We start from the raw sequence: 11,943 nt of genomic DNA, 5'->3' as shown, positions 1-11,943 counted from the left end.
TTCTTGATTCCAAACAGCTTCTCCAAAAATTTACTAATTTTCAGCTAAATTTGTATTTTTAATGAATAACTTTTTGCCGACCCTTTGCATTTAATTACCAAAATTTTCAATTTTTAAATGAGATGAAAAACATTTCATTATTTTACTTTTTTCCTAACAACACTTAATACGTGCGCGTGTTTGATGAAATAAACTATTAGCAATGTTAATTTGTTTCCCTTTACGTTAGATTTGCCACAAGCCGATACAGAGAGCCAACTGGGCACAACACAACAAACGTTTATATGCATTTGACAAACTATGCCGTAAATAAACACAGCCGCACTTATGTGGTTGACGATGAATTAGGAAGTAAGAGAAAAATATCGACGCTAAACAAATGGTTTGAATCAAAAGATTACAATTTAGAAGATATTTGGGCTAGTACGGACGATGTTATTATTAAAACGATAATAGCAGCACATCCAATGTTAAAACACAGCTACCATACTTGTTTTCCCACCCACGATTATACTTACGCCTGTTTTGAATTACTCGGCTTTGACATACTCCTAGACCAAAATCTAAAGCCCTATGTTTTAGAGGTAAACAAAAAAGTCCATTATTACTAAAATTAAATTATAAACAACGTAATTAGGAATGAGCTAAAGTTATCCCTACAATATTCCATTATATACTGAAATAATCAATTTAAAATATGTTTACATATTATGTATTAACGTTAAATTTTTCTTTTATTTAATAAAATATTTAAATAAAAGTAGATAATTTACAATAAGAATATTTTTACAGGTAAATCATTCTCCTAGTTTTCATTGCGATTCACAAATAGACAAGGATATAAAAGAAGGATTACTCAGGGATACATTTGAAATATTGAATCTGCAGCAATGCGATAAAAGAAAAATAATGGAAGAAGACAGAAGAAGAATTCGAGAAAGGCTTTTACAAGGAATATATAAGGAACAAAACAACAGGTTATAAAATTTTTTGATTTTTTTACGAAAAAAGAAAACTAATTATTTATATTTCACGATTACGCGAGTCAAAAAATTTTTTTTTTTTTTTTTTTTTAGTGATGTTGGAACAACTCCTACAAGAAATCCTTTACAAATGCAAACAGACTGGGAAGAAAAACACAAAGGAAATTTTAGAAAAATTTATCCTAGTCATGGATCGGAAAATTACGACAAATTTTTCAATCAAAATTTGAGTTCTTTATTTCAAGACACGGCGGCGTCCAGGGCGAGAGAAGAGGCTAGCAGAGTGCAACGTGAAGAAAGTATGGTAAGAAATCATTTTTAAAAAATTATTATAAATATGAATTTATCATTATGCGACTAAAAAAAAAAAAATATTTTTCATTTCCATTGTAAGACAATAAAATATGATTGGTTTCAATTAAAAGAATTTTTTTATTATTAAGATTAAAGCCAAACAAGAAGCTTTAAGGAGAAATGGTGGAAAATTAATATTGGAAAAACTACGCCCAGAATCGCCAATTGGAAAAATAAAATCCTCAAAAAAATTACATATGAGAAAAACAAAAGACAATATTGTGACTAAAAAAATTCATTCAAGTTCTTTTGACCCGGTACCCATAGTTGAGTCAGATGAGATTGAAAGGCAGCACCAGCTCAAACAAAGAGATTTTCTTATCAGAAGCTATGGACTTATTGAGCAGGTGTGTCGCTATCACTTTTATAGGTATTAAAACTATTACTGAAGAGAATAGTTTTCCCCTTCTCCCTTTGGGAGTAAGTAGTCAAGATGAAAGAAAACTTTATTTAATGTTTACTCTTTTTATAATGTAATTTTTAAAAATAAGAATATATGTTAAATTTATATTTAAGTCCGAATTATTTTCTGCCAAAGAAAAGGAAGATGGGGGGGGGGGTTGACTTTTTTTTTGCCAACTCATGCCTTATTTTGTGCAATGTTTTATTTCAATATTATATTTTTTCATAACGAGATTGTCGTCAGAGTATTTTTAATACTTCAGAGTATTTTTTAAAAGGAAATATTAAAGCCAAACATTACGACATTAAGTATATAAAAGTTTTTGATCTAATACAGATTAAGTAAATTATTTTACTTAATGAATTATTATTTGCAATTTCCACTTATTCGTCGTTTGGTAACTTTTAAAAATCAAATTGAAATCGCTTCACATCATTCGTTTCAAACTAATGTATTCTTTTCACTACAGAAAATGAAATTAAATGAATAATAATAATGATAATAAATTAAAAATGGTAAAAAAAACCATGCTAAAAACATAATATAGAAGTATTTAATATTTAAACAAGAGAAAACAATAGTGAATTTCTGCGGGAAACTATAAAAAAAAAGCTTTTTCTCTCTAAAAAGCTATGGATTTATGGAACTTTTTTTGATTTTAATTAAAATTATTAGTAATATTAATAATAATTTTTTTGTGAAAAAACAAAACTTTGATCTTAATAGAATTGAAAAGATTAACTTTAAACTTGGCAAAGAAAATTCGACGTTGAATTTTTAAAAAAATTTTCTTTTTCTTACAATGACAATGACAATGTTGATAAATTTATTTATTTTTATTATTAATTATCGCAAATAAAATAATAATATTATTATAAAAAGTTTTAGGCAATATATACAACACTAATTTTTAAATAAATGTTGTTATTAAAAACATGGAAATGTTGTAACGATAAGTTTTTATTGTTTTCAAAAATTTACTTTATTTAGCGTTTTATTAAACTGCTGCTCAACCACAAAATAATAAGGAACATAAAATATGTATTTGTAATTATAGTATTGTAAAAAATAATTTTTCTCGGAGTAAAAGTGTTTAATTTAATTTTTTTTTGTATTTTTTTTCCCAGATATATCTTTGCTTAAAAAAAAATAGAACGTTAAGACCTGAAGATGAGGCAAAATATGGACTTTATGGGAAGCAAACAATTGGAAATTTTGAAAACAACTCAAATACAAAAAAATTTAAAGGACTTGTTCAAATGAATGCATTTAATATGAATTCTAGAGAAAACCACATTTTACAGAATTCCCAAGCCAGTGTTATGAATTTTAATATTTCTAATAATATTTCTAATAATAATAATATTAATAATATTAATAATATTAATAATAGTAATATTAATAATAACAATAATATTAATAATAATCCTAACAGTAAAAGTAACAATTTACCAGTTCAGGTACTTTACTTTTTTTTTTTAATAATTATTTTAAACTTGGATATTGAAAAATTATTATTATTTCTTTTGTAGAATGTTAAAAGAAATTCAGGGGGAAATTCATCGAGCAATAATAATAATAATAATAATAATAATAATAATAATAATAATAATAAAATTTCTAACAACAACAATCAAATTATTGATAAAAAATCAGATGAGCCAATAGAAAAAACATTGGAAAAAAATTTTGAAACAAATAACGATATAACAAATAGAGCGTCGGAAACTTATCACATGGAAGGAGGTATTAAAGGTACGTTTTTATTATTTAAAATGCCTAATTTTTAACCTGAAATTAAAAAAAAAAAAAAAAATTATTATTCGTTTCAGCAGGTATTCACGAAAATTCTCGAGAAGTTCCACTTTCAATTAGGCCGATACCTTCGCATTCTTGGCCGTATTCAGGTTCGAATAACCCACCAGTTTGGGCAAATCATACAGGACCGATTGCTAATTCAAATATTGGATATGAAAATGATATGAGATATAGGAAAAGTGCAATGTCTAAAGTTTGCAAAAACAACGCAAAATTACGTTATCATTTTGACAAAAGAGAAAAGTATCATTATGCAAATATGGATTTATGATATTGATGTTTATATTTAATGAAAAATAAATTTTAAATTTCACATCTTCATTTGCGCATCAATTACGAATGTGGATAATTGAATGAAAAAAAAAAATATATATATATATATATGTATATATATGAATACTAAGTAGAAATTTTGTTATTTTTAAATTTGATTTTTTTTCTATACAAAAAAAAAAAAATTTATTTTTAATTTCTATTAAATATATACAATTCATTTTTTAAAATTTTTTTCATTTGTTTGTTTTTTTTTTCCGGTAGGTTAATTAAAAAAAAAATTAAAATAACGTTTCAGTTTTCCATTCGGAAAATAAATCGTATATGTCAAACGGACAACTCGGATACGATTCTGCACAATTTTTATTTCCAACAAGTCCAGCTTTTTCCGCCTCTAAATATTCTGATGATATATTTTCAGACGACGTGGACGAAGGCCTAGTTAGAAAATTTTAAATGTACAAATCAGAAAAAAAAAAAAAATTTTCTTCTTTTTTTGTTTTACTTACGTAAACATTAAATGAATGATGTCGCCAACGAGTCCATTGTGGCCGTAAATTGGATTCATTTGCGTTTCACATATGGTTCTTAATAAACAGGGTTTTCCAAAAAATCCTCGGCTAAAAAATTAAATTAACTTTTGTGGGGAGAAAATTTTTGAGTAAAAAAAAAAAAGAAAACTTACTGCAACATTATTTCTTCAATGTATGTATAAAGTTTTTTTCTTGTTACTGCTCGAGCTTTTCTAATTTCTGTATGATATGGACCCAATGCAAGTTCTGTAGCATTTGATGGTAGAATATAATTAGCTTCGTAATTAAAAGACATTGAAATCTCGTATTGAGGAAGATCTACAGGTAATGCCAAGGCAAGATAAATCTGTAAATTCAGTGATCAGTATTAATATTTATTCTGGAAAAAACAAAAAACAATATTTAGTAATACATACCCCCATGGCACTTCCGGAAGGAAAAAGAACATTTCTTTTTTCTCTAGAAATAATTTCTTTTCCGTGAATAATTGAAAAAAATAAAGTTATCACTGTTAATTTTATTTCCATTTTTTTTTTTTTTTGTCTCTACAACATGAACAAAAATCAAAGTGTAAATAAGATTTTTAAAAGTATAACTAACGGAAAAATAATTCAATAATTATTTATTTATTTATTAATTAGTATTGTTAGACCAAATTATTGCTTTTTTTTAACGGTTAATAATTAGATTTGTAATAAGAGGACTTTTTACAAAGTTTATATTTAAAATCAATAATCATTAATCAGTTCCTTTCTTTTTGTTTTATTTTGTTTTTTTTTTTTTTGTAAATCATGAAAATTTTTACAAGTTATATTTTATTATTTTTATGTGTAATAATAATTCAGGATTCGAATGAAAAAAAAATTAAAAACAGGAAGAAAAGGTATCTCCTCACGTATCCAAATCCAGGTAGTAAAGTTCAAGTGAGTTTTTTTTTTGTCACATTTTTAACTTGAATTTTCGTATAAATAAATTTTTACATCTTATTAAAATATATATAATAAAAAAAAATTTTTATAGTTGATTATAGGTACGGGAGTACCCATACCATTGCAAAACCATGCCATAACTATGGGATGGGTAGTAAAGGCTAAATATTTGCTACCCGTAAATGCATCTGACTATACTCAACCGTACATTGAATTTCAAAAACGTTCTCTGGATAAAAAAGCGACAAGATACGATTATTATAAAATATTTGAATATGCAGCTGAAAGGTATTTAACCTTAAAATTTTTATTTAAATTTTTCCATTATTTAATCAATAATAATAATAATAATTAAATATAGTTTTGGTGGGGGAGGAAAAGAATGCATGCTTCGGAGTATATGTGAAGCATCTAAAATACCATTTAAAGCTTCTAATTTAATCGGACAAATATTACAAGTTTTTTTATTGTGAGTTTATTAATTATTTAATTTTAATACAATATATTTTGTCTTTTAGTACATAATAATAATAATAAAAGTATTTTTAGGCCTTCGTCCACGGATGAAATGCCATCTTCAAGAACGGATATGGATTATCATACGGCCGAAAGATTGGGAAAAGAAAATAATGTCGATTGTAAAATTATTTATCCATCTTGTTCTTTGACTCTAACGGATTATTTGACCAAAATTGTTTAAAAATAATTTATTTATTTATAAAAGTAACATTTTCTTAATCTTTAATTATTGAATGATTTTTTAAATAAACATATAAAAATTTTTCAATATACTCTTTTTATGTATTTTTTGCCCCTTTCAAATTAATAAACAATAAATGACATATAAAATAACTTAAAATGATATTTAATAATATATATTATTTATATAATATATTATTAATTTAAATAATATATACTAAAGAAAAACTTATTTTTTATGTGGTTTTAAAAAAGTTTCGGATGTTATTTCGCATAAAATTTGTTTAAGGCAAGCGGAAATTTCATCATGACGTCCATCATCATACCTTAACACAAAATAAATTTAAATAAATAAATTAATTTTATATTTTTCTCATTGATATGTAAATTATTTACCTATAAAATCCATTAAGTAAAAATTTAAATAATGAAAATTGTTTATCATTACGAGATTGTGAATTAAATTGTTTTGTATCACCAAGAGGTAAATTAGAATTATGTTGAAGTGCTAATATAACACCTGCCACATTATTTTTTATGTCACTTTCAGCGGATAATCCAGCGGTTATCTGGAACAAAATTAAAAACATAATTTCCTCCCTTTCTTCCTCCTTAATTTTCTTTAAAATTAAACAACGAGAAAAAAAAATTTTAACTTACTTGAAAAACGCTATTTGGTGAATATGACAGAAAACTTCTTTTTAATCTTTCATAATTTTTTTTATCAAAAAATTCAAAATCTACAATTAAATAATATTATAAATAAAAAAACAAAATAAAGACAAAATTTAAAAAATAAATTTTTTTTTTTTTTACCATTTTCAAATCCCATTGTAAAATTTAATAAAATAATTTTGTACATAAAAAGTAAAAAAAAATTCATTTTTGTTTCATTTAACTTCCAGCAGATCATTATATTTCTGTCATAAATTATTTTCAATATCTATATTTATTTAACGGAAATAAAAATTTTTTTTATTCGTATTTAATAAAAAATTATTAATAAAAAAGTCAAATATTTGACATAAATTACGAAAGGAAAAAAAAAAAAAAAAAAAGAACGTTAGATTTGTAATAACGGTAAAAAAAAAAAAAATTCAAATTAAATAATCACGATTTAAAACGAACCTCAAATTAATTTCATGTTAAACAAATTTCAGTCTCTTCAATAACTTTTGTACATATTTTACAAGAATATTTTAAATGGAAAAATTTTTTTTTTACGTTAGTTTTAGTTTGGTTTTTATTATTACAAAATCAGGTGGATTAAGTTTGACTTCATCATCGAATAACGAATATAATGAAAAAGAAGAACCTGGATCCTTAATTTTATCTAGAAAACGAAGATATGTTGTTTTTCCAGAAGGCAGCACTCTTTCCGTAAGTATTCGTCATGTATTAATGTATTCTCATTACTTTTGAATACGACTTGAGTTTTTTTAATATCCTAAATAATTATAATTTGACATATTGACTTTATAATTGATATAACTTATTTTAAATTTAATTTGAAGGTAGCCGCATGCGTTTCACCAACAGCATTGACTGGAGCTGGAGCCATATTTACAAGCGGAATAGCCTGGGCTTTATCATACGATCTTCCAAATGAAACGATACACACTAAACATCATCATCATCATCAACAACATTACATAAAACATGAATATATGATTCACAGGCAAAAAAGAGACCTTTTTGTTCGAATGGAAAAGCTTATAGATAGGTAGGAAGTAAATAATATATGATAAATAAAAGGGGAAAACAATTTATAATGTTTAGAACCTTTTTTTCTCAAATTGCTGAACATTTTGTTTTTTTTTTGTTCATACAGATCAGGTTTCGATGGGAAAAGTTGCGTTTTAAAAACAATTTGCGAAACTGCTCAAAAAATAACATCTCGTGAAGGAATTTTAGAAGAAATTTTACGCATTATTTTTACGTAAGACATATAATAATTATTATTATTATTAACTTTAATTACTTTATGTGTAATTAAATAACTTTAAAACAAAATCAATTAATAAATTGCAATTTCAGGTATACAACGAAAACATTTTCAACTAATAATGAAATCACATCAGATTTTTACGGATTGGCTCAAAAAGCAGGAGAAAATAATGAAAATTGTAACAAATTATTTCCGTGTCCTGTTAGTTTATTGCAATTAGGATTAAATGTAGGCAAATATTGAAGTTAATATTTATAACTTATTTAAATTACACATTTTTTTAAAAAAAATAATTATTTATTATATATTTGAAAATCAATCATATGTGAATTTTCCGATTTGCATGCCGGAAAAGGGCTCTCATTCAAAATAAATTTTTTATACAAACAATCGTCAATAAATTTATTAAATAAAATTACAATAAATGAATTTGTTTATTTATTAATATTAATTTTTTCGCCATATTTCAATAGCATAGCTTTTTTCCTTTTTTCAACTAATCTTGTTAAATTTGCATCCAATTTTTTTATATTGCTTGCCAGGTTGAAATATATATTTAAACTCTCTCTTGCTTTTATCTGAGACCAATGTTTGCTTACGACAAAATTATCAATTATTTGTTTCATAAATTCTATTTTAGCCTTTGAAAGTGCTCCTTGTTCTTTTTTTTTGGCTTTATTATTTTAATAAAAAAAAATTTAATTTAAATTAAAAATAAAAATTTAAAAAAAAAAAAAAAACTCATCATTTAAACAAATTATTATTACCAATTAAAAAGTATTCAGTATCTTTACCAATCAAACAATGTTTTGGAATTCTTACGACATTTAAAAACAATGCAGTTAAAGCTTTTTCCCTTAATATTTTTTTTTCTTCTTCGTTTTGATAATATAAAGCGAAAAATAAATTTTTAATTGCCGTTTCAGTGAGTATTGTAAATAGGTAATATTTTGAAAAGTTAATAGTTTTTTGCTTAACAAAAAAACTTGTTCTATGTCCCGTGTATATTTTACTAAAATCCCCTTTTTTCATTATCCATTTTCTTTTTATTTTATTATCAATTATATTACTTTTTTTTGTAGTACGATCATCCGAATGGAAAGTGAAATGATTTTTCAAATGATAAATATCACTTTGTTTATTTTTCGTAACTATATATTTTAAATATTTAGTTATGCTGTATTTATTAATTAACGGTTTTTCATTGACTATTTGATAAAAAAAAAGTACGATCGCTATGAAAATATTAATTAACATAATTGTTATAAGGCTGACGAAAAAGAAAAAATAAACAACCGTTACAAACCAAGGACAAAGGAAAAACAATTGAAAATCAAATGTATCATCTAATGCAACGGAACGTCCAATAATTGAAGACATGGCAAGGAAATAATTGCTAAATTCGAAATCGTATGTAATTAATGTTAAAAAAAAAAACGAAGTAAATGAAAATGTTAAAATAAAAACGAAGTCCAATAAAAATCCAATATGACGGTAACAATGAGTTAAAGCCGAATAAATTCTAAAAAACATAACTCTATAAGATAAAAGACGAAATAATTTGAATGAAGCCAAACAAACCTGAAAAATAATAATTTTTTTATATTAATTTGAAAAAAAATTAATTAATAAATCATTATGTTTTTTTTTTTTTTTTTACCAATGCTGCTTCGGCGTAACTGGTCCATTTGTACCAAGCAGCGGCATAAATAAAACTAACAAAAACATTATTGCTTGATTTATCTAATATTTCAACTAAATTATTAACGTAATGACTCCTCAAAAAAATCGATACCACACTAAATAATCCACAAAAAATAATGAATAAATTTAATACAGCAAAAGTCCTGTCGACAAAAAAAAAAAAAAAAAAAACAATTAATTTACAAAAAATTATTATTATTATTAAATACTTTTTGAAAATTATTATTATACTTTTTTAAATAAACTTTTATTGAGGTTCTGTACACTCGAACACCTTCTCGACATAAAAGACAAAAAATAAGTAATAGAAATAAAACTGACATAAAAAGATAAATAATTTCGAAATTACGATCTGTAAATAAAAAAACGCATGGATCTATCTGAAATGTAACAAAAAAAAAAAAAAAATTTTAACATTTAGTTTCTTTTTTTTTTTAATTACAATAGTTAAATAAAAAATGATAAAAACCTGATAACTAGGTATTAAATATCCAGTCGCTGATTTTTCCACAATTAAAGTAACCACAACGAAAATATTTGTATTCACACAATACGTTGTAAATTCAATAAAAATCTAAAGAAATGTAAAAAAAAAATTTATAAAATAATGTAAACCAAAAGAAAAAAAAAAAAAAAAATTTTTTTTGTTTACCACTCTCGTTTGTATGTCGATCCATTGAAGATTATGCATGTAATCTATTATTAATTGAGAATCGTTGAAATTTTTGGCTAAATTTAATACATATCCACCACTTGAATAATATGAAAATTGTGAAAAAATCGGAAGAGTATACGTTTCTAATCCCGTTTGATAATACCATGGAGATACTTTTAAATCATTTAAATCTTTTTTAGGAAATAAAGCCCATCTAATAGTAAAATTTCCTTTTTCTTGATTGAACATTGTTAATTCTTGAGCACATTTTTTGTTTCTACTTTTTATATATTTTGATTCAGTGCAAGTTTCTATTTTTTTACGTATAGAATATAAAGGAAAATAAATGATGATCGAGTTTTATGGTAGCAAAAAAAAAAGAAAAGTCAATTATAAAAAACAAACCGGTGGTTGCTCTTAATTGTCTCAATCTTGGAATTCCTATTAGTTTTATTGCTGGATCCATTGTCCAACTTCTTTGAAACACGGTTGTATTATTTGAATAACCATAACTTTCATAGTCACTGGGACTCATATTATCTCTTTCAAGTTTTTCACGTTGGGTATGATTTATCAATAACGCAGGGAGAAGAGATTCTTTTAAATAAACCACTAATCTGAATATTACGTGAATATAATCAAGTTAATTATTTAAATAAGTTTCAAGTTTTTTTTTTTACTCACGAGTTATAGGTCTTGATTTTTGTAAAAGGCAAAGAATTTGTATAGTATGAGTGAACCACCAAGTTTTTTGTAACGTCGTAACTAAAATACCCCGTGGCAGCTCTATTATATAAAACCAAATAACAAACTATCAACATAAATATCATGTATACTAAAAGGTCGGCCGACAAATTACGAACTTCAATATTATATTTAACATCATCCAACCGATCCTGTAACAACAACAACAAAATCTATTTTAGTTTTATTTTAACAAATGACAATACACAAATTTAAATGTTTATTTTTGAAAAAAAAATTCATGTATATTTTACCACTAATCTCCAAAGAGGAGTAGGTCTGTAAAGGTTTCTATTGACTTTTCTGTTTTTTTTTACATCATGCAATTTTTGCGGGTTTTCCGGATTAAAAAGATATAATGAATAAACTCTTCTATAATCAAGTGTAGGCCTCCTCTGAAAAAAAAAAAAAAAAATTACATACATATGTTTATTACTTAAAAAATATATTTATAATATAGTGTGACTTTTTTTTAAGTATTAAAGCTGTTACCTTAAAAAAAATTGAATCTATTATTATTATAACTGCAATACGAAACGGAGTAAATATAAAAAAGCCGAGAAAAAACGATGTCAGTATTCCTGTCAGCCATAAATATGATTTTATCATTCCAAAAGACATGCCATAACGAATGAGAATCACGCTGGATGCCATAGTTACGCTTATAACGAGTAACCTAAAAATATAATTTTTTTTTTTTTTTTTAATTTCTTTTTAATTTTATTAAATTTAAATATTTTAAAATAAAAATAATTACCATCCGATGTATTTACAAGAATGAGGAAACCAATATCTTCCTTCTTTTCTTAATCCAATAAAATCCGAATCAATTAATGGATGCTGTCGATCTAGAATTAAATAATATAAAATTTAAGTGAGAAAACAAAAGCGTTGCCAATT

General features: G+C 24.5%; 5 protein-coding genes across 5 annotated transcripts in view; 2 read left to right on the top strand and 3 right to left on the bottom strand.

Moving 5' to 3' along the window:
* Phum_PHUM245560 (uncharacterized protein) overlaps positions 1–3,829 on the top strand; it is a gene marked incomplete at both ends in the record, with an annotated part of 5,701 nt that extends 1,872 nt beyond the window's left edge. Inside the window, 7 exons of the mRNA XM_002426234.1 lie at positions 230–584; positions 793–977; positions 1,077–1,287; positions 1,427–1,684; positions 2,868–3,059; positions 3,273–3,495; positions 3,573–3,829. Of these exons, the coding sequence (XP_002426279.1) occupies positions 230–584; positions 793–977; positions 1,077–1,287; positions 1,427–1,684; positions 2,868–3,059; positions 3,273–3,495; positions 3,573–3,829 (1,681 nt within the window). The remainder of the gene's footprint in view (positions 1–229; positions 585–792; positions 978–1,076; positions 1,288–1,426; positions 1,685–2,867; positions 3,060–3,272; positions 3,496–3,572) is intronic.
* Positions 3,830–4,336: 507 nt separating this feature from the next.
* On the bottom strand, positions 4,337–4,891 carry Phum_PHUM245550 (uncharacterized protein; the record flags this gene model as incomplete). The annotated part of the gene is made up of 3 exons (XM_002426233.1): positions 4,337–4,451; positions 4,517–4,710; positions 4,781–4,891. 3 exons carry the CDS (start codon positions 4,889–4,891, stop codon positions 4,337–4,339), a joined length of 420 nt encoding a protein of 139 aa, XP_002426278.1.
* Positions 4,892–6,221: 1,330 nt separating this feature from the next.
* Positions 6,222–6,824, bottom strand: Phum_PHUM245540 (uncharacterized protein; the record flags this gene model as incomplete). Its single annotated transcript, XM_002426232.1, has 4 exons — positions 6,222–6,318; positions 6,389–6,561; positions 6,653–6,732; positions 6,809–6,824. 4 exons carry the CDS (start codon positions 6,822–6,824, stop codon positions 6,222–6,224), a joined length of 366 nt encoding a protein of 121 aa, XP_002426277.1.
* A 371-nt stretch (positions 6,825–7,195) lies between these two features.
* Phum_PHUM245530 (uncharacterized protein) lies at positions 7,196–8,183 on the top strand (the record flags this gene model as incomplete). The annotated part of the gene is made up of 4 exons (XM_002426231.1): positions 7,196–7,372; positions 7,507–7,715; positions 7,824–7,931; positions 8,030–8,183. The coding sequence occupies 4 exons, from the start codon at positions 7,196–7,198 to the stop codon at positions 8,181–8,183; spliced, it is 648 nt and encodes a 215-aa protein (XP_002426276.1).
* Positions 8,184–8,684: 501 nt separating this feature from the next.
* On the bottom strand, positions 8,685–11,697 carry Phum_PHUM245520 (pkd1l2, putative; the record flags this gene model as incomplete). Its single annotated transcript, XM_002426230.1, has 10 exons — positions 8,685–8,952; positions 9,247–9,336; positions 9,635–9,739; positions 9,966–10,024; positions 10,114–10,218; positions 10,297–10,610; positions 10,705–10,916; positions 10,984–11,195; positions 11,298–11,436; positions 11,612–11,697. 10 exons carry the CDS (start codon positions 11,695–11,697, stop codon positions 8,685–8,687), a joined length of 1,590 nt encoding a protein of 529 aa, XP_002426275.1.
* Between the last annotated feature and the right edge of the window lie 246 nt (positions 11,698–11,943).

The sequence above is a fragment of the Pediculus humanus genome, genomic scaffold (assembly GCF_000006295.1).
Source record: "Pediculus humanus corporis 1103172107613 genomic scaffold, whole genome shotgun sequence".
Taxonomy (NCBI): Eukaryota; Metazoa; Arthropoda; class Insecta; order Psocodea; family Pediculidae; genus Pediculus; species Pediculus humanus.
The sequence above is the reverse complement of the archived record's forward strand: the minus strand, read 5'-3'. Positions and strand labels throughout refer to the sequence as shown.